Genomic DNA, 21,714 nt, shown 5'->3' with positions numbered 1-21,714 from the left:
TTTGTGGCTTTCTTCATTCAAAAATATTTGCCAACCCCCAAACAACAAAAAGAACCACACCTGAGGATAAATGACGTAAACACACTCAATATGTTTATTGTGTACATATAAGAATTCAACTTATGCTTAATTTTGAAACTGAAATGTGGTTGATAATTTTGATATGGTCTACCACAAGTTAAAGTGGACCAAAAAAACCAGTAAAATATCTAAAAACTGAATTTGAAAATGGGCTTTTAATAAAGTTCCTAAAATATGCTTTTGTGTAAATAAAACTATGAAATATAAGTTTAATTTACTATATGTGGTATAAACATCACCATATGATAAGGATTATAATAATTATACATAGAAAATTACACATACTAGTTAAAACTCATATATTCCTATACACTTTAAAGAATAATTATCTAAGTCATCCAAAACAAAGAGAACCTCAGACTTAGAAGATTCCTTACAACTATTTATGTAGAATAAAACCCACTCAACACGACGTGCCACTGTTGAACAAATCTACCCTAAGCATCAAAAAGACAACTCTGCTTTAATAGCAATAACTTTTTCTACAGCTACAGAATGAGGATGTTCTTTCTTCTCTAGACTGATTCGTTCTAAGCTAAGAAACCTTTAGGAAACTAACCCAAAATATGTGTTCTTTTCCAGCCCAAGAACAAACAGAAAATTGAGGATTTAATTAGTTGCCTAATCCAGTGTTTTAAAAGGTTTTCATGTTGAACTGGTTAAAATTATGTTTTTTTTTTTTCCTTAAAAAAACCACCCAAAATTAAAGATTAAAAAAGTATGTATTTGTTTTGTTAAATGTTGTAAGGACAAAGACCTCATAACACTTAACCCTGTTGTTTTAGAGATATAAGACACTTCATAAAGACCATCTTTGATTTTGTTTTAAAATCCCAGTCACAACTAGCCTATTGGTTCAAGAGTTCAACTTTAAATGATGTTACTAAATAGATAGGTACATAATAAAATAACCATTCAGTGAAATATTAATAAAGTAGCATAATTAAATCAAAACTCTAACGTTGCTTTTAAAAAGTTGCACCCCTCTTAAATATAAGTCATCCCCAATAGACACAAAACACACATTAGAAAAAAATTAAGTAAGCTAAATCAAGTTACTCACAAATAAATTTAAATACATATAAACTACATTTAAAAAATAATTATATACTATTTTTAAATGTATTTTTTCTGTAGATGCCCTACATTGGTCAGGTCCATAACTGTGGATTAAGTAAGTGGAGGTCAGTTGGGAGAGAGACGCAGAAAATGCTAAGTGAAAGTACGACAAATAAAAATTTCCCAAAAAGAATAAAAATTCGTTCAAGTCTATCCTTGACCTTTGATTCATACACCAAGAGAAAAAGCTACTACAATTCTCTAAAGTAAAAACCCCTCTGGGGGTGGGGGGCAGAATTCCACAGACTATTAAAAACACTTAACCAAAATATGCCTTGACTTTTCCCTTGTCCACAATCTAACAAAATGGGAAGACAATGAAAAGAAACACTCCTGTCTACTCCCATTTTTCCAAAGAAAGCTCCCATTCAACGCTAAGCCTTATTCCACTGGAAAACATACTCCTGAAAAGTAAATCCAAAACCACGAGCTCAAACTACTTCATGCAGAATTTACTGAATGGCGGCCAAACGTTGTACACGCTGTCCTGAACCACACTGAAGGGTATCTAGAGTTCTGCATTCTCCATTTACTAACTTTGTACCTTACTATGCTTTCGCCACCACTGCAGAAACCGAATTTTTAAAATAAGACCATGTTCCTCCAGGCTCGTCAATGGAAAGAATGCAATCAATCTGCACGTTGACCCCCCTCAAACGGTTGGTGTTTTTTGTTTTAAATCAATACTGGGTTGGACTCCTATACTACTGCCAGTACACCTTTTTAGACATCAGTGGAAGGAGTTCTAACGTTCCAGGAGTGAACCGAGTCAGGAGCCCTAAAACGAGTTGGAACTGGCTTTCACCTGGCACGAGAATAATCACCTGTTAGAAAGGCGCTGCACTGGCACCCTTCAAGAGCGGCTGAGAGCCGGGATGCTGTATCCCAGTCACTTGTCCCATGGTGGCAGGTGAAGGCGGCGAACACGCATCCACACCCACCGCCCCGGGAGCGCAAACCGAAAGCGAGGAGCGCAGCAGCGGGACACTCCGTTATCCTCACCCGCCACGGGCCCCGCCAGGTGTGCGCGGCTCCATCGCGCCCGCGGCGTCCCGGCGCACGGCTCACCCCGGCTCGACTTCGCCCGCCGGCCCGGGCCCCGGAAGGCGAAGTTTCTCTCCCGCCCGCGGCGGCGGCCGCTCACGCGCCGCCCGGCTCTCCGCGGGTCCCGCAGCCTGCTCCGGGCGGTCGCGGTCACAGGCGCCGGGCCTCGGGCGAGTCGGGGGAGACCGACGGGAGCCGGAGCCGGGACCTGTCACCTCGGGCAGGAAACAAAAGCCGGGTGAGGACGAGCGGGCGCGACCGGCCTCGACTCCGCGAGGGGGAGCGCGGCGGGGGCGGGGAGCGGCTCTCGCGGTCGCCGGACTCCGCGCCTCGCGGAGAGAGCACCGACCCCGCGGGCCGGCGGGGCGCGGAGGGGCCCCGCAGTTGGGCAAGGGGCATCCGGCGCGCTCGCCTCGAGGCTTCCCCCGCCCCGTTCGCCCCGAGCCTGCCTCTCTGGGGCAGGAGAACCGCGCGTGAGGGGGCGCCGAAGCGGCGCGGCGGCGATCTGACCGCGAAGGAGGGAATTCGGTTCCCGGGGCGCCGCGGCCGCCCGCCCCATCCCTGCGGCCATGGCGCCGGTACCTGTCGCCGTGGCTGCTCCTTGGCCCCTTCTCTCTCCGCCTCACCCTCGCGCTGCTCGGCCCCCAGCCCACCCAGCAGGCCGTCCGCGCGCCGGACGCCGCCGCCCGAGACTGGCAGCGCCCGCGAACCGGCCCGAATCCCCGGGGCAGCGCCCGGCGCGGTCCCGCCCCCGCCGGCCGCAGGACCCGTCTTCGATAGGGCCCCGGGGCTGTCAGTCCGCCCCCAAAAGGCGCGCGGGCTGTCGCTCCGCCCGTCCGGATTGGTGGCCGCGCACCGTCTATGCAAATGAGACTCCGCCCCCGTCCATTTGCACCTCCGCCTTAGTGTAAACTCCGCCTCTCCACGCCAGCCCACGTGTCTGGCCCTTGGCCTTTGTGGGGGCCGGCGGGAAGGGATGAAGGAAACTGACCCATGCCCCCTCACACCGTCTCTTACCTTCAGAGAAACTAATGCCTAAACAAGCTATTGACTTCACATCTGAATCGTATCTCTGAAGCTCTGCCCTCCTGCCTGTTTGCCAGGCCTGCCCAAAGGATGGAGAGGGGCAGGCCAGGATGTTTGTGTCAGGTAAGCAGACTAGGTTAGCCCTAGGAAGTAAAAAAAAAAAAAAAAAATGCCCCCTTGGGCCTCGGGAAAATCCCATCTTGAGAACCAGTTTAGCCCGTGGTACTTCCCCATGGACACTAAATGACTGTGAAGACTATGCTCTCCCGTGGTTTTCTGCCTTTCAAGCATGAGACACCAGGCCATTGAGACAGCAAAAGACCTTAAAAAATATTGGTGTTCTCTGATCCCCTTTTCCCACCGCACCACCGCCCCCACCCCCCCATCAGCAAAGGGTAGACCCGCTGAGCAAACTCAGCTTCAAGAGGCGCTAAGCTCCTCCAACCAGAAGGCTGGCTGCCTCTGAGTAGTTCCCATAGAGATTCAGATGAGGAGCTAGAACTGGCTGCTTTAGGGGGTTTAGGGGGTAACTGGGCTTTAGGGGGTAACTAACTCAAACCCCTCATTTTTGAGGAAACGGAAACCTAAAGTCTCATAGCTATGGGACTTAATAGTCACCTATGGAAATCTTATGTCTCATAACCAGATCAGAAGCCACATCTCTTAGCTCCAAATCTGCTCTCTGTGATATGTCATGTTGGTCATTTAGGTATTTTTGAAGACCCTCTTCAACAAATCACCATCCCTGCCTTCAGGACGTGGTGCCTGGGGAAAAAACAACTAGAACCAACACGGAAACCTCAAGAGCAAAGAAGGCCCTGACTTAATGCCTAGAAGCTTCCCTTTTTACCAGATGCCAGGGAGAATCACTGACACAATTTATTCATACATTAATTCAACAAGACATGGGTGATTGAATCCAAATCCAACCATTTATCCTTCAATGATTTGTTCTGAAAGTTTCTAACCCCAATTGATTAAGCATCTACTGTGCTTACTACTAGCAAGTATTAAGCACTGTGCTGTGTGCAGAGTCTGCATAGGTGAGGAGACATTGTCTCAGCCCTTGAAGGCTTTAGCCAAGGAGATAGTGACTTCCACATTACATGTCAGTACCACTTATGTTACAGTGGACAGCTCCAAGGAAGGAGCAGTTGGCTTTTCCTGGGAAAGGCAGGGAAGGCTTCATTGAGGAGGTGGCATTAGAGCTGAGTCCTAAAAGAGTTTTGAAAGATGGTGTTTGCCAGATGGAGGGATGTGGAAGAGGAAGGAAAGGGATTCCCAGTTTGCAGAGGATAGGATGAGCAAAAAAGCATGCAGACCTGGAAAAGCCTGGTAATTGAGGGAACAGCGAGGAGCAGTATGGGAAATCTGCAGGGCTGTGTGGCCATGTCACATGTTCTGGGACCAGGCTCTTCCAGGAGGAAGACAGAAAGGCCCTGGAGGCTGCCAGGCTGTGTTGTAACACACCGCAGCAAACAACAACAGGCCCTGTAGATACAGCTGCAGGCTTTTTTTTTCTAGGCCAGAGTCTGTGGGGAACAGTCAGTTCCACAGTTCTGATGGCAGCCTGGCTGGCCCCACCCACTCTCTCAGAAAACCACTCCGGTCACTGCACTTGCCCTCCTTGGCATTTGGAAACACGTGTGCTTGCAATTTCCCCAAACACTGCTGCCCTTCAGAGCTCAAAGATAACGTGGGCTATGGCTGCAGACACCTGGATGTGGAACAGACAGCCCTTTCCTAACGCACAGAGCGGTTCTTTGCAGGGCCTATTACCAAGGCTGGCTTCATGGGCGTGTGACCTGCGCTTGGTTTAATGCTCTGCTGTCGCTGTCTTGAAATTCTTAATAATTTTTCGACAGTTGCATTTTCATTTCGTTTCATTTCACCTGCAAATTATGTAGCCGGTCTGACCTGTCACTGGTAGTGCCCCTGGGAATGTTTGTGATCCTACTCAAACCATATCTCATTTTTAAAGCCCTTGGCATTCATTAGGTTTGTTCACATGCACCGTATCACTCGATTCTCACAATGGCGATGTGGGGTAGGCTTGTATTCCTAGCCCCATTTATTGGCTGAGAAAACTGAAGTTTGGCAGTCTCCTCCAGGTAGCACAGCAGGGAGTGGCAAAGTTTGTATTTGAACTCATCCCACACAAGCCCTGTTCCATCTGCTATGGATCCACCTTTATGTTGGTTTCCGAACCCTTTCAAAGGTAGGTACGTACGGGAAGGATGTGCTGGTGTGTTTTTGTTTTTGTTTTTGTTTTTGTTTTTAAGTAAGCTCTACACCCAACATGGGGCTTGAACTCACGACCCTGAGATCAAGAGTTGCATGCTCTACCAACTGAGCCAGCCAGGTGCCCTAAAGATACACTGTCTTAAGAGTCAAACCGCATGGTGGAGTGAATGTCTGTCACTTCATGGCTGCTTATCACATTTGAATAATTTTTCATTAATTTTGAAAAAAATTTCAGCCATTGTATGTTCAATTACTGTTTCTGTACCTCTTTCTTTCTGGGCCCCCAGTTGAAATACCTATTAGACCTTCTCACTACATCCTTTCTTCTGTATCTTCTATCTTTTGTCCTTCAACGCTTTGTTGTAAAAGTTTCTTGTGACTTTTCTTCGGTTCACTAATTCTCTCTTCAGCTTTTTAAAAAATTCTTCTCTTGGGGTGCCTAACATGCGACTCTTGATTGATCTCAGGGTCATGAGATCAAGTCGCTTAGTGTCCATGGGCATGGAGCCTCCTTAAAAAAAAAAAATTCTCCTCTTAAACCCATCCATCAAGCTCTTAATTTGTTGTTTGCTTGTTTGGGTTTCTTTTTTCAGTTCCAGAATTTCTCTTTGGGTCTTTTCAGATCTGCTATGTCACTTCTTATGTCTCTTTGTGACTTGCTCTAATTTTCAAGCTTGGCTTTTCTCTCCTTAAACAAAGTAAGTGTAGCTGTTTTATGGCTTATGTCTGTTAATTTCAATCTAGAGTCCCTGTGGATCGGTTTCCATTGTTAGTTTTTACTACTGGTTCTTCCTCATGAGGTTTTATCTCATCATGTACCTGGTTATGTTTTGGACATTGTATTTGAAAAATCATTTAAGGCAACAGTGATAACATCTTCCTCCCAAAAGGATTTCCATTGGTTTCTGCAGGCATTTGGGGACACTGGCAAGCTAAGATCACCTTAACTCAATTTCATGGCTTCTGATTTTCTGAGCTTCCCAGATGACTTGAAACTGGATTACAGTATGTGGGAGGGTTTGTTTATTTATGGTTTGTTTATTTATTTATTTATTTATTTATTTATTTATTTATTTATTTATGGTTCCTCCTTACCCAATGTTGCAGCTCTTTGAGGTTCCAGTCAAAGCCTGGGAGTTGTTTCAGTTATATATGGTTTCATAGCAAACTATCCTAAAATTTAGCAGTTTAAGACAGATGTCAGTGGACTTTTCCTTAAACGGCAAGATGGTAAATATTTTAGATTTGCAGGCCATATGGTCTCTGTTACAACTACTCAACTCTATCATTATAGTTCAAATCAGCCATAGACAATACATGAATGAATGGGATGGCTGTGTTCCACTAAAACTTTATTTACAAAGCCAGGCAGCCATTCTCAAGCTGATAAAGAATATCACCAAAAAAAACTCACAACTAACACCATGCTTAATGGTAAAAGACTTGATATCTTTTCCAAGAAAAAGACAAGGAACAGACATGAATGTCCACTCTTGCCACTTCTATTTAATATTTTACTGGAGGTTCTAGCCAGGGTGATTAGGCAAGACATAGAACTTAAAAGGCATCCAGATTGGAAAGAAAGTAGTAAAACTATCTCTAAACACAGATGACATGATCTTTGTGTATAGAAAATGCTAAGGAATCCACTTAAAAACTGTTAGAACCAATAAGCGAATTCAGGAGCACCTGGCTGGCTCAGTCAGTAGAGCATGTGACTCTTGATCTCAGGGTTGTGAGTTCAAGTCCCACGTTGGATGTAGAGCTTCCTTAATAATAAGTAGGGGTGCCTGGGTGGCTCATTTGGTTAAGTGTCCGACTTTGGCTCAGGTCATGATCTCACGGTTCATGGGTTCGAGCCCCATGTCGGGCTCTGTGCTGACAGCTCAGAGCCTGGACCCTGCTTTGGATTCTGTGTCTCTCTCTCTCTGCTTCTCCCCCACTCACGCTCAGTCTCTCTCTCTCAAAAATAAACAAACATTAAAAAAATTTAAAAAAATAAGTAAATTCAGCAAGTTTGCAGGAAACAAGATCTATAATAAAAATCAATGATATGTCTATACACTTTCAATGAACAATGAAAAAATGAGATTAAGAAAAAAATTTCCTTTATAATAGCCTAATAAAGAACAAAATACTGGGGTGCCTACCTGGCACAGTCAATAGAGTGTGTGACTCTTGATCTTGGAGTTGTGAGTTCAAGCCCCACGTTGGGTGTGGAGATTACTTAAAAATAAAATCTCAAAAAATAATAATAAAATACTTAGGGATAAATTTAACAAAAGAAGTACCAAACTTATACTCTGAAAACTACAAAACATTGTTGAAAGAAATTAAAGAAGACCTATATAATCCTATGTTCATACATCAAAAGACTTAACATTGTTAAGTTGGCAATACTCCCCAAATTATCTACAAATTCAATGCAATCCCATCAGAGTCCCAGCTGACTTCTTTATAGAAATTGACAAGGTGATTCTAAAATTCATACAGATTGCAAGGGACCCAGAACAGCCAAAACAATATTTAAACAAACAAACAAATAAACAAAGGGACCCTGCCTGGCTTAGTTGGTGGAGCCTGAGACTCTTGATCTCAAGGTTGTAAGTTCAAGCCCCACATTAGGTGTAGAGATTACTTAAAAATAAAATCTTTAGGGGCACCTGGGTGGCGCAGTCGGTTAAGCGTCCGACTTCAGCCAGGTCACAATCTCGCGGTCCGTGAGTTCGAGCCCTGCGTCAGGCTCTGGGCTGATGGCTCGGAGCCTGGAGCCTGTTTCCGATTCTGTGTCTCCCTCTCTCTCTGCCCCTCCCCCGTTCATGCTCTGTCTCTCTCTGTCCCAAAAATAAATAAAAAACGTTGAAAAAAAATTTTTTTTTAAATAAAATAAAATCTTTAGACGGGCGCCTGGGTGGCTCAGTTGGTTAAGCATCTGACTCTTGATTTGGCTCAGGTCATGATCTGATGATTCAAGAGTTCGAGCCCCCTGTTGGGCTCCACGCTGATACTGCAGAGCCTGCATGGGATTCTGTCGCTCCCTCTCTCTCTGTCCCTCCCACACTCTCTCCTGCTCTCTCTCTCTCAAAATAAATAAATAAACTTAAAAAAAATGTTCTAAGGTTGACTGTGTGATAGTTGCACACATCTATGAATATACTAAAGACCTCTGAGTTGCATACATAAAATGGATAAATTGTGTGGTAGGTGAATTAATTATAATTCAATAAAGCTGTTTAAAAAAAGAAGAAGAATAACAGGGAGCCATTTATGGGCCATACTTTGCTTATTCCTGACTTAAAACAATAACTATTCTATTTAGTTGCTCATGATTCTTCAATGTGGAGCAGGGACACTGGTATCTACTCTATGTGGCATCAGTCAGGGCAGCTTGACTAGGCCGGAATGATCTACTTCCAAGATGGTCTTACTCACCTAGAGGGCAAGTGGGACCTCAGTGGGATGTTGGCGAGGGTCCTACGTTCTTCTCCCACATGGTCTCTCCATGAGGCTAGGTTGGGTTTCTCACAATATCCTGTCTCAAGATAATCAGACTTTTACATGGTGGCTGGCTTCCTCCAAAGGGCAAATGTGGAAGTTGCCAGGCCTTCTAGAGGTTTAGATCTGGAACTGACAGTGTCATTTCCACCATGTTCCGTAGGTGAAAGCAGGTCACAGGCCAGTCCGGATTCAAGGGGAGGGAACAGTTGTGGTGTGAGTACTCACACAATATTGTTCACTGGGGGCCTATACCAAAGTAACAATCTGTCCATTTTCCCTCTGTCCCCTAATGATTCACTTCCTTCCCAGTGCAAAATACACTCACCACCCCTTAAGACCCCCGAAAATCTCACCCCATTACTCTACCAGGACTGAGTTTGAACTCCCTAAGTTCAGGTCCAGGTATGAACGAGATTTCTCCAGTGATATTCCCCTGGATCTGACAACCTTTGAACTAAAGAGACAAGTTACCTGCTCCCCACAGGAAATGGTGACGCAGAGAAAGGACAATCTCAAAGTATATTCCTACTCGAAAAGGAGAAACTGGCAGACACACAGCAGCCACAAGTCCATCGCAATTCTGAAATCCAGGTACACATCACCAGTTCCTCAGTTAGCTCCCAGTTCTTAAGGTAGTTAGACTTATTACATGGCAACTGACTTCCCCTAGAGCCAAAATATGGAAGCTACCTTCTTAAGGCTTGAACCCGACCTGGCACAACATCACTTCTGTCACATTCTATTGGGTAAAATGGGTCACAGAGCCAGCCCAGAGTCAAGGGGAGTACACAGGGCATGAATACCCATAGCCATGGCTCACTGGAGATTATCAAAGTAATAATCTACCACAGGGGTGGTTTATCAGAGTCTCCAACCTCAGTAGGCCCTGCATTCCAGTTTTGTACCCCTAATCCTAATAAGCTTTCAAAAGCACAGCTCAACCTCTCTGATGACTCAGATTGGCAAATGCCCACGGACAAAAGCAGCCCCAAGTGCTGGACTCACTTCTCTGGTAGGGTTGCCAGATTTAACAAATAAAAATACAGGACATCCAGTTACATTTGAATTTCAAATAAACAATAAATTGCTTTTTAGTAGGAATATGTCACAAGTACATATTATACTTATGCTAAAAAATAATTTGTTGTTTATTTGAAATTCAAATGTAACTGGGACTTACACTAAAAAAAAATGTTGCTTATCTGAAATTCAAATATATAACTGGAAGTCCTGTATTTTATCTGGCAACTCTAATCTCTCTGGATTCCTATCTGTTCATGTACCTTGGTTCAGTAATTCCTCACTATCTTGTTAGAGTTTTAATGCTTTTAACATTTAAAAATATTTGAAGATTGGGGCACCTGGGTGGCTCAGTCGGTTGAGCATCCGACTTTGGCTCTGGTCGTGATCTCACAGCTCGTGAGTTCAAGCCCTGCATCAGGCTCTCTGCTGACAGCTCAGAGCCTGGAGCCTGCTTTGGATTCTATGTCTCCCTCTCTGTCCCTCCTCTGCTCACGCCCTATCTCTTTCTCCCTCAAAAATAAATAGACATTAAAAAAAATTTTTTTTAATAAAAATAAAAATATTTTAAGATTTAAAAATCTGGCATATGTAGTTGTCTTTTACAGGAGGATTGGTCTATATTCTAAGTGGTTTTTCTATATTTGGAGGAATTCCCCTATTGTGATTTTTGTCCTCAACCTGGAAGTCAGAACTCAGATTCTCAGCCTCTGTGGAAACTATACATGTGACTTAGCTCTACCAATCACACACCCAAGGGAGACTTGAAGTGCAGAACATGAGGGTCGGTAAAGGGCTCCCACTTTTTGTTGGGCAGCTGGCTATAAAAAATTCAACTTTTTAAAAGTTTAATTATTTTTAAGAGAGAGAGAGATCAAGGGAGGGGCAGAGAGAGAGGGAGGGAGAGAGAGAGAATCCCAAGCAGACTCTCACTGTCAGCGCAGAACCTGACATGGGACTCAAACTCACAAACTGTGAGATCATGACCCGAGTCAGAAATCAAGAGTCAGATGTGTAACCGACTGAGCCACCCAGGCGCCCCCCAAAATTCAATTTTTAGAAATGAAGCAAATCTATGTTTGCTGTAATAGCGATTGTTAGTCATCCCCCAATATCTATTCTCTTCTCCTCTGATCTTGAGCAAGGTACCTGTCTACCTGGAATAAAGAATATGTTTCCCAAGGGTGCCTGGCTGGCTCAGCAGGCAGTAGAGCATGTGATTCTTGATCTCAGGGTCATGAGTTCAAGCCCCACATTGGGTATGGAGCCTACTTAAAGAAAAAAGAAAATGTTTCCCAGCCTCCCTTACAGCTGGCTGTGTCCCTGTGTTTTCTGGCCAATGAGAGTTGAGCAGAAATGTCATAGGAAGTGTTCTTAATGGGAGGAAGCATGTCCCTTTCTTTCCTTCCTTTCTGCTGGCTAGATGTAGATGTAATGGCTAGAGCTCAGACACCCATTTTGGACCGTGAAGTAGAGCCCTATGCTGAAGATGGCATAGCAAAAGGCAGAAGGAATCTGGGTCCCTGATAATTGTGGAGTCCTAGTGTTGTCTGACTACTTACTTCTAGACTTTATTAGTGAGAGATAAATCAATATCTAATCTTACAAGTCACTGATAGTTCGAATTTTCTGTCACTCACAGCCGAACATAATTGTAACTGATACAACTATGGATGTGGAGTGATTTCTAAGATAAATTGTTAAAGGAAGAAAGCAACGTGCAGAGCAATGTATGCAGTATGGTGGTATTTTGGGGGGAAATGCAGATAGATATATATGTATGTTTGTATATGAGCAGCCTTTTCCAGAAGGATACACTGTGAATTTTTCCCATGTACAAATATTACTTATTCAAAAGCTAATTTGGGATGCCTGGGTGGCTCAGTCAGTCAAGCATCTGACTCTTGATTTCGACTCTGGTCATGAGCTCACAGTTCATGAGATCTGCGCTGACAGCCCAGAGCCCGCTTGAGATTCTCTCTTTCTCTCTCTCTCTCTCTCTCTCTCTCTCCCTCTGCCCTTCCCCTGTGCACATTCTCTTTATATCTCTCAAAATAAATAAATTAACATTTTTTTAAAAAGCTACATTTATTTTTTTTATTTAAATTTTTTTTTTTTATTTCTTATTTTGGAAAGGGAGGGCATGCGGGCGCCTGGGTGGCTCAGTGGATTGAGCGCCTGACTTTAGCTCAGGTCACGATGTCACAGTCTGTGAGTTCGAGCCCCACATCAGGATCTGTGCTGACAGCTCAGAGCCTGGAGCCTGCTTCAGGCATGTGTCTCTCCCTCTCTCTCTGCCTCTCCCCTGCTCATGCTCTGTCTCTCTCTCTCACTCTCAAAAATAAACATTTAAAAAAATAATAAAAACAAAAAGAAAAGAAAAGGACAGCATGCAAACAGGAGACGGACAGAGGGAGAGAGAGGATCTTAAGCAGCCTTCACGCTCAGCATGGAACCCAACTCAGGGCTTAATGCAGGGCTTGATCCCACCACCCTGAGATCATGACCTGAGTCAAAATCAGGAGTCTGACACTCAACCAACTAAGCCACCCAGACGCCCCAAAAGCTAACTTTAAAAAAGTTAAAAATTTAAAACTAGTTAATAATTTAAAATATTTTATACTTTTAAACCATAGTAATTGGTGAAACTACGGTCAATTTTCCTCTTTTCTTCTTCTTCTTCTTTTTTTAAATGTCTATTTATTCATTTTGAGAGAGAGAGGATGAGAGAGAATCCCAGGCAGGCTCTGCATGGTCAGCACACAGCCTGACTTGGGGCTCAAACCCAGAACCGTGAGATCATGACCTGAACTGAAATCAAGAGTCAAACACTCACCGTCTGAGCCACCCAAGCACCCCTCCTCTTTTTTCTACTTTTCTATATTTTTAGATTTCTATGCATACTTACATGCAAAATTGAATAGCCCAGACAATAAAAATAATTTACATTTTAAATAATTTGTGTTTTGGGGGAGCCTGGGTGGCTCAATCAGTTGAGCATCTGACTTGGGCTCAGGTCATGGGCTCAGGTCATGATCTCATGGCTTGTGAGTTTGAGCCCTCATTGGGCTCTGTGCTGACAGCTCACAGCTTGGAGCCTGGAGCCTGCTTCAGATACTGTGCTTCCTTCTCTCTCTGCCACTCCCCTGCTCATGCTCTGTCTCTCTCTCTCTCTCTCTCAAAAATAAATTAAATTTTTAAAATAATTAATTAATTAATAATTGTGTTTTGTTAATATGCATACCCTTTAATTCCCAGGACCTTAAAGACTAATATACTGAATGCACACTTTGGACTGCAAATCCGTTGAACAATGTATATTGAATACCTACTATCTATCAGGCACCATTCTAGGTAAATAAAACAGACAAGTTGCCTTTGTTTGTGGAGCTAAGGTCCTCACGGGGCAGACAACAAATAGACATACAAACAAGATTCTTTCAGATAGGGCTCACTGCTACAAAGTAAAAAACCGGGGTAAATGAGCCAAAAAATGTCGAGGACACCATCAGAGAGGGTGATGAAAGACCTTTGAGGAGGTGAAATTTGTGCCAAGACCTGAATGATGCGAAGGGGTCAGTTTCAAGAGGGGGAAATTTCAAGCGGACGAGAATTCCAGGAATAGGGACTAGAGCATGGAAGAAACAGAGGAATTGTTGGAGCAGCTGGGGAGAAGTGTGAGGCCGGGAGGAATGGTTCCAGAAGAGCTTGGAGGGGTGAGCAGACACGTGCCTCAGTGAGAGACCATTCCTCGCCTAAGCCGAATTGTGAAAATGAAAAAGACCAACAATACAAGAGCCAGTGGAATGGAGAACAGCTGGAATTCTCACACTTCTCTGGTGGCAACATACACTTCCACTTTGGAGCACAGTTTGGCAGTTTCTTTTGAAGCTTAACACACACTTACCATATAACTCACCAATTTTCCTCCCAAGCGAAATAGAAACGTGTTCACAGAAGGAGTTGTAGAAGAATGTTCCCAGCAACTTTTTTGCAATAGCCCCAAACTACAATCAACCCTAATCTTCATCAACAAGAGAACGGGTAAACAAATTGTGGTGTAGCCATACAATGGAATACAATACAGCTATGAAAAGGAACAAATTACTTACTAATGGAAGCAAAAACATAGACGAATGTCAAAAACATGTTGTTGAGCAAAAGAAGCTAGAAAGAAAATAGTACAGACTGTGTGATTCCTTGTACATGAAATTCTAGGAAATACCAATCTAATCCAAAGCAACAGAAAGCCGATTAGGGGCTGTTTGGGCCCAGGTGGGGACAGATTGCAAAAAGGAACAAGGAAACTTTTAGGGAGACAGAAATGATCTTTACTGCGATAGAGGCAAACACATTTGTCAAAACTCATCAAATTATACACCTATATGGGCACATTGTATTGTACATAAATTATGCCTCAGTAAAGTTTATCTAAACCACACACACACAAGGTGTGTGTTCTTATGTATGAGCCTGGTACATTTATCTGTCTGCTTCTCTCTGTATTTTCTAGGAAGTAGCTTGCAAGTAGTAATTTCTCACTTGCTCACTTGTTTTTTCCCCTGCCCCTAACCCCAACGAGAATTAAGCCTGACACCTCGAACTTCTAGCTTTTGAGGCCTACTTCGTCACCTCAACCCTCACCACAGAGACGTTGATCTGCATTTCACAGAGAACAGAGGTCCAGCGTGGTTAAGTCAGCACGAGTGCTTTTCTCTCAAGGCGTCCTTGGTGAATTGGGGCAACCCCTCAGAGCCCCCAAAGAGTTTCTTTCCTCTGCTGGCCGATGCCTAAAATTCATGGGTCCAAGTGTCATCTTTTTGGCATTAGGCCTTTAGGAGCCTGGGAAGGGAGGTGGCCCCACAGGTCCTACAGAGGCTGGGGACACAGAGGTGAGCGACATCCAGGCCCTGCCATTGAAACACTCGCAGTCCTGGGGCGCCTGGGTGGCTCGGTCGGTTGGGTGTCCGACTTCAGCTCAGGTCATGATCTCACGGTTCGTGGGTTCGAGCCCCGCATCGGGCTGTGTGCTGACAGCTCAGAGCCCGGAGCCTGCTTCAGATTCTGTGTCTCCGTCTCTCTCTGACCCTCCCCCGTTCATGCTCTATCTCTCTCTGTCTCAAAAATAAAAAATAAACGTTAAAAAAAAGAAACACTCGCAGTCCTGGCTCAGTGGTCTTAGTACAGTGGGCCTAAGACAGCCTGGAACTTGTTGGAAACACGGACTCCTGAGTTCCGGGGAGATTCTTATTTGGGTGGGGCGTTGTTAACAAACTGCCAGGTAGTCAGTCCATTGCAGACCATCTTTGAAAAACGGGCTGGGACTGAAGAAATACTGAAACCATTTAGAATGAGCAATGGCCGAAATTGTCCCAAATGTGACGAATGCACCACAGCAGGATAAACACAAGAGAGATCTCACCACGCACAACTTGTGAAAAAACAAAAACACAGTGTTAAAGAGAAACTCTGGTTCCAGGTTTAAGAGAAAGCTTTTGCAAGGTGGAAGGTGTTGGGAGAAAGTCCCAGACGTGGGTAAGAAGGGCAAGATAGGGCGGAAGGTGAACCTGATAGTTCAAAGAGAACTGTCTGGGCCCTTGAGGTTTGCTAAGGGGCAGCCAGTTGGACCTGGCCCTGGGAAAGGGCCCAGGCTCTGTTTTATAAGCTAATCCCCTCTCCACCTGCCCCTTTGCTATGAGGAGCCAGATTTGTACCCCATCCCAGTCTGGTTTTTCGGACTGTCATGGTTTTCTGGTTTGGGGCTGTCATGGCACAGCTGGATGCTGTTCTGACCCTGTCGTGCAAACAGCCAAAGGTATTTCCCAAGCCTGGGTACATGCAGGGCTCTGAGCTGGCTGCCCCCTGAGGAGACACAGAGGCACCAATGCCTCCTCTCCAGGGACTTAGCTCTGATGTCTGGAACCTGGCTGACCCTCAAACTGAAATTGGCTGTGTGCCCTGTGAACTCCCAGAAAGCATTTACTCAGGTTTCTTTGCAGCTTTGCTTCCCTGTCCAGACCCCATGGGCACAAATCAGAATTAATCATATCCCAGGAAGCCGGTGTATCAGCAGAGTGGGCATGCGTGGGCAGGGGCAAAAAGAGGGGTGACTGACTCAGATATTTGGGGGGTTAGGAGGGTATTGCTCAGGTCAACAGGAACCACACCTGTGGGGAGAACCCTGGGACTAGAGAGAGGTGGCAGCAAAGGCCAAGTCTGGTGGCCTAAAAGAGGGATAACCCAGTGAAATTTGCATCACTATGAAGACTCTTGGCTATGGTGTCCATACCAGCTAATGTCCACCGGGCGCTTATTGGAAGCTGGACCACGTTCTAGATGCTTTAAGTGTCTTAACTAAGGGAATCTTCAAAAACAACCTAAGGAAATTGTAGCACAGAGAAGTTAAATGGTCTGCCAAGCCAGCAAGTGGCAGAGCTGCGGCTAATCCTCTAAACTACACCACCTTTCAGAAGTGAGCGTAGGGAGACAAGCTGTCGGCTGGCTGGGTGGCGAGCCTAGTGTGTTGAACTGTGGAATCAGCAAATTCTTCTGCCCTCGGGATTCTCATTCGAGCTTCCCCCCAGGTCGAAAGGCTTAATTTACATAGAGGATAGAAAATGAAAATTAAAAAATCAACCACTCGACCAAAAATGTGCAGTCAACCAGGGCAGAAATGAAGATGATGTCAGTGCCTGCTGCCCCACTATGTGGCCGTTACCCACCTGCCTGGGGGGTCTCCCCTTCCACCGCATCCTCTCTTGCCTCCCACTTTGCTGCTCCACTCTTCCTACCACGGAACATTCTCGGAACTTCCACGCCCTTCTCCCTTCTCTCCAATTACCAAAATCTTTCGAGACTCAGTCCAAATCTCACCTCTTCCAGAAAACCCTCCCAGACATCTCCGGTTGGAACAACTCCGTCCCTGGCCCGTGTGCTGAGATAGGATGTTCTTTCAGCATCAGCCATAATTCACTTTGCATTAGGTCACTTCTCAGGGGAATCTGTCTCCCTGGTGCCATAAGCACAGAGATTGCTCAGGAGGTAGCTGACACCTGCCTATGCCATGGGCAGCTGGTCATAGTAAGCAGGTCACTAGAGGGTCTTGGGGACCTCTTTCTCCATTGACTTGAAAAAACAGGCTTGGAGACCCATCTAAATTCCATGTCAAAGGCCAGAAGATAACATGAAAATATGATGCATAGGATTTTACTCTCAAAATCTATTTTGAAAAAATGATCTACGTTCTAGAAAATAAAATAGCTTTGGCAAAGCAGACATCTTACATGAATGAAGATTGAGCCCTACTGCTTCATGTAATTAAATCTGAATGAGTTCATTCATTCATTCATTCATTTGCTCATCAGGCATTAACCGAATCTGGTTGCTCAAAGCTATGTACGTTGGCAAATACTTAAGACAGTCAGCGAGGCAGTGTAGTGCAGGGGTTAACCGTGCAGACTCTTCAGCTGAACTGGCTGTGTGTAAATCCCACTACTGCTTATCAGGCATGTCACTTGAGGTAAATAAGTCACTTAAACTCTCTGCGTATCAGTTTTCCCATCTGTAAAATGGAAATGATAATTATAGTACCTATCAAGTTAGGATTAAATGAACTAATGGATATTAATAATATAATTGTCTATTTATATATGTGTAAGATATAAAGCAGTCCGAATTGTGTCTGCTCTGTAGAAATGCTGGCTTTTAAATCATTCTTGTCAGCACTATTTTAAAATGTGTTCTAGCAGAGAACGGGGGACCCCCTCAATGTGGAAAGATAATGATGTCCTTCCTAGGTTAAGGAGGGGACAGGCATTCCAGGCAACAGGAACGGCATGTGCAAAGGCTCAGATGTGCACACCGGCACGGCCAGTCGGGGGAACCGGGAGGCTGGGGTCTAATGTGTAGTTGGGGGCAGGCTTAGAGATGCAAGCGCCGTGCACGGCCACCGCTGGTGGTGCCACGTGAGGCGTTTGGGCCTCCGTTCTGATGGCAATGGTGAGCCAGTGAAGGGCTCTCAGTTACAGATCAGCTGTGTGTTTGAGGCAGATGGTTCTGGTAGCCGAGTGAGGGAGGATATAAGCTTGGAGGTGGGGCCCCCCCGCCCCCCTCCAATTAGAAGCCCCGCGAGGGAGGCGGTACCAGATGCCTGCAGAAGCAGTGGCCGTGAGCCCTAAAAGGAGAGAACTCGTGAGAAAGAGGGAACAAGAATACCCCGTGGGACAGGGGACTGACTGGATGGGGTAGGAGAGGACAGATCTGGGGTGGCCCCCAAGTGCCACTCTCCGGGTGTTCCGCCCGTGTGGAACGAGACACATGCACGCGCGACAGTTGCTGCGTCTTACTCATTTCTGTAGCCTCCTCTTTCCCTCCTCCCCCTCCCCAGCACCACGCCAGGCACATGTTGTGTGCTCAGTGACTGCAGCTGAATCAGGTTTAACGGAACCCCAGTCTGCTCCCTGCCCAGCCCCTAGATTGGGCGACCGTGTCACAAACACAATCGCTCAGCCCTACCATGCTCTGGATTACTGCTGCGCTGTGCCCTGGAGGCGTCCGAAAGAAGCCCCGCTTTCCCTTGAGGAGGCCAGTCTGCCCGGGACCCCGCTCTCAGCCCCAGAGCTGCCACATCCACCTGGGGACTGGGCCCTCTTCAAAGCCCTCCTACCTCTCCAAGGGAAGAAGACAAGGGCCTAAGGCCCCTGCAGCAATGGGACGAATGAATGGAATGCAATCAAGAACTGACAGTAAAAGCAAAGAGATCTACCAGCCCCACAAAACGACGCCCCCCTGGAGACATCTGTTCCCAGAAGTGGTGGAAACCTTACCCCCCTCCCCTGCCCCCATTCCTGTCAGCCACCCAAGCAGGGTGCTGCCCTGGAGTGAACCCACAGCTCTTGGGTCTTTCTCTGCTACCCGTAGGGTTATTCACTAGTAAGAGAAATGAAGGCAAAAGAGCCTGGTTTGCTATAAATCCAGAGGCAGCCGGGAGCCAGCAATGGAGCACTGTCCTCACCCCACACTCCCCCAGAGCATCCTCAGCAGGCAGGTATGAGCGGGGCTCACCCGAGAGCTGAAGGTGCAGAGGAGTCCCACATCATGGGAGAGTGAGTGTGTGTATACGTGCACCCACGTGTGCATACACGGGAGAGTGTGGGCACCCCAGGCGCATGAGGGCACCACTGCAGGCCATGCATTCCCTCATATTGCCCGTGTATACACCCATGTGTACGCATGCGTACCCATGCATGTGTCTTCGTGTGCCCACGTGTGCGTGTGCAACGAATGTACGTGCGTGCACAGTGCCTCCCAGGGGAGGGGCAGGGGAGCAGAGGCAGCAGGGGGGTACATCTTTGCAAAGTTGATACATCTGTTTGTGGGGAGGTAGGTAGGAGTGGGTTTGGGTGTGGTTGTGGGAACGGGAGCCCTTTGTTTGTTGTGAGGGAGGATTTCTTCCCAGGTGTTTGTGAATGAGGACGGGACAGATGAGGTGGGGCAGCCGTTCTTCTGGCAGAGGCCGTGTCTGTCCTCGTCCTTCCTGGGGTCACCTCCCGGGGTGGCTACCTTTGCCCAAAGTGCCCCAGTTTGGAGCCCCGGCTTGGGCTGGGCTGCCCAGCAGGAAGGCACGATCTCACGGAGGCCCTGAGGAAGGATCAGATCAGTCTCGAAAGCTGAAAGGGGCATGTGGAAGTGGGGTGGGAGCAAGAATTCACCCCACACCTGCACTGGTGGTTGACAAAACAGATTATCTTCCCCACAGAGGCTGTCCTGGGACAGGAGGGTTGCAAAGTGAGGGAGGCTCTGTCTGTTCCGGGAGTGGAGACTTCGGGGCCACCCCTCGACAGATCCCAGATACTGGGACACCTGGGTGGCTCAGTCAGTTGAGCGTCTGACTCTTGGTTCCGGCTCGGGTCATGATCTCACGGTTGGGAGTCTGAGCCCCGTGTCAGGCTCTGCGCTGACAGCGCGGAACCTACTTGAGGTTCTCTCTCTCTTCTTCTCTCTCTGCCCCTCCCCCCCTGAAAAAAAAATAGATCCCAAATCCGGTGGGGGCAGCATGTGAATTAGGTCCCAGGTGACTGGGAGAATGTCAGAGGAAGGAAGGAGGAGGGAAAGAGGCATTCGTGTGGCAGAAAAACCTGAGCAAAGGCCCTGTGGTGTGGAAATGCAGGGTACACTCAAGAAAGTGAGAGCTGAGGGAAACGCGAAGCTCATCTCAAGTCTGCCTTCCTTCCGTACACGGGAGAAAACCGGGGGCCCAGAGAGGGCACGTCCCTCTAAGACCTAGAAGCAGGGACGAGGTCTCCTGACTTCTAGGTCAGTGCTCTTTCTGCTACTCCAGGACCAGAACGCCTGTGAAGGAAGAAAGCTGGGGCTGTTGATTTTGCTTATCCTCAGTAGGGAGGACCAAGTCAAGGGTCCCTGTTCTTTGCTTCCCTCTGTCAGCAGCTCACTGTGTGATACTGCACCAGTCACTTTACCTCTCTGAGGTCATTTGAAGCGGGGAGAAGGCCTGGCCTCACCTGGCGATGCTACTCTTCACCCCCTGAGAGCTGATGACATTTGTCTCAGTCATCCTCCTGTCCCCAGCACCCAGCAAGAAGCTATAGCACGATGTAGGTGCTCAAATAAGTGTTTTGTTTTTAAAATTTTTTAATGTTTACTTTTTGAGAGAGGGAGAGAGAACGGGAGAAGGGCAGAAAGAGAGGGAGACACAGAATCCGAAGCAGGCTCCAGGCTCCAAGCTGTCAGCACGGAGTCGGACGTAGGGCTCGAACACACGAACTGTGAGATCATGACCTGAGCCGAAGCTCAACCGACTGAGAGCCCCTCAAATACGTGTTTTTAAACAAAGGAAAGAAGAAATGATAAGCTCTGTGACTCTTATACCACCCTACTTTGAGAGCCTCAGCCTCTCCCCAGGCAGGACATAGGGTGAAGGAGGCCCCAAATCGTAGAGACCTTAGAAGGGAAGGCAGGAGAGATAAATAACCTAACTGCCCAGAGGCCCTGACTTCTCCGTGCCTCTGGGCGGATGCCCTTGAGAGCGCCCTTCCTCACAGCCTTGGCCTCACAGAAAACTGCTGCCAGAGGAGGGGCAGGGACCTCACGCAGAACGTGGGGGTGGATGGACTCAGGAGGAGCCCTGGCAGGCCTCTCCCTCACTCCTGCTCTCCCCACTCACCGCCTCTCTGCTCCGAGAAGTGTCCCCAGACCTCTTGTTCCAATCCTGAGAGGTTGGGCTGGTTCTGGAACCTCCTGTTTCCCATGCCAGTGATTCCTTAGTTAATTCAGGATTAACCTCCTTTTTTGAGGCCCCCTTTTCACATTAAAGATTTTATTGCCCACTTCCCTCTCCTATGATAGCAGCTGTATTTCTTTGAACCTCGTAAAACGCGTATGCGTGCACACACGCACAAAACTAATCTATGGTGTACAAATCAGATCGAGGTTGCCCCCCCCGGGGGGCAGAGATTGACTAGGAGGGGGCACACGGGAATTTAGGGGTACTGAAAATGGTCCAGATCTTGATCTGGGTGATGGTTGCACAGGTATATACACTTATCAAAAGTCATTAAGCTCTAAACTTAAGATTTGTGCTATTACTATATGTAGATTATACCTCAATGAAGTAATGCTAGTATCTAAAAGACACACATACTTGGGGTACCTAGCTGGCTCAGT

At 46.6% G+C, this 21,714-nt stretch overlaps 2 protein-coding genes across 7 annotated transcripts in view; one reads left to right on the top strand and one right to left on the bottom strand.

Annotated features, from left to right (window-relative positions):
• FKBP5 (FKBP prolyl isomerase 5) overlaps window positions 1–2,940 on the bottom strand; it is a 118,615-nt gene extending 115,675 nt beyond the window's left edge. For 2 of the 6 annotated variants that reach the window (XM_019456888.2, XM_019456883.2), the window contains exon 1: window positions 2,827–2,940. The gene's annotated coding sequence lies outside the window, so the exon portion shown is untranslated. Of the gene's footprint in view, window positions 1–2,024; window positions 2,181–2,202; window positions 2,317–2,826 lie in introns of those variants that run through there. The other 4 variants (XM_019456889.2, XM_019456890.2, XM_053905097.1 and 1 more) reach the window with 4 other exon arrangements.
• On the top strand, window positions 71–3,115 carry LOC109271377 (basic salivary proline-rich protein 3-like). The gene is made up of 2 exons (XM_019456673.1): window positions 71–75; window positions 2,032–3,115. The coding sequence occupies exons 1-2, from the start codon at window positions 71–73 to the stop codon at window positions 3,113–3,115; spliced, it is 1,089 nt and encodes a 362-aa protein (XP_019312218.1).
• The last annotated feature ends 18,599 nt before the right edge of the window (window positions 3,116–21,714 follow it).

The sequence above is a fragment of the Panthera pardus genome, unplaced genomic scaffold, assembly GCF_024362965.1.
Source record: "Panthera pardus isolate Hobbes unplaced genomic scaffold, ASM2436296v1 HiC_scaffold_17, whole genome shotgun sequence".
In the NCBI taxonomy this organism is placed as follows: Eukaryota; Metazoa; Chordata; class Mammalia; order Carnivora; family Felidae; genus Panthera; species Panthera pardus.
Note: the sequence above shows the minus strand (reverse complement) of the source record. Positions and strands in the feature narration are given on the sequence as shown.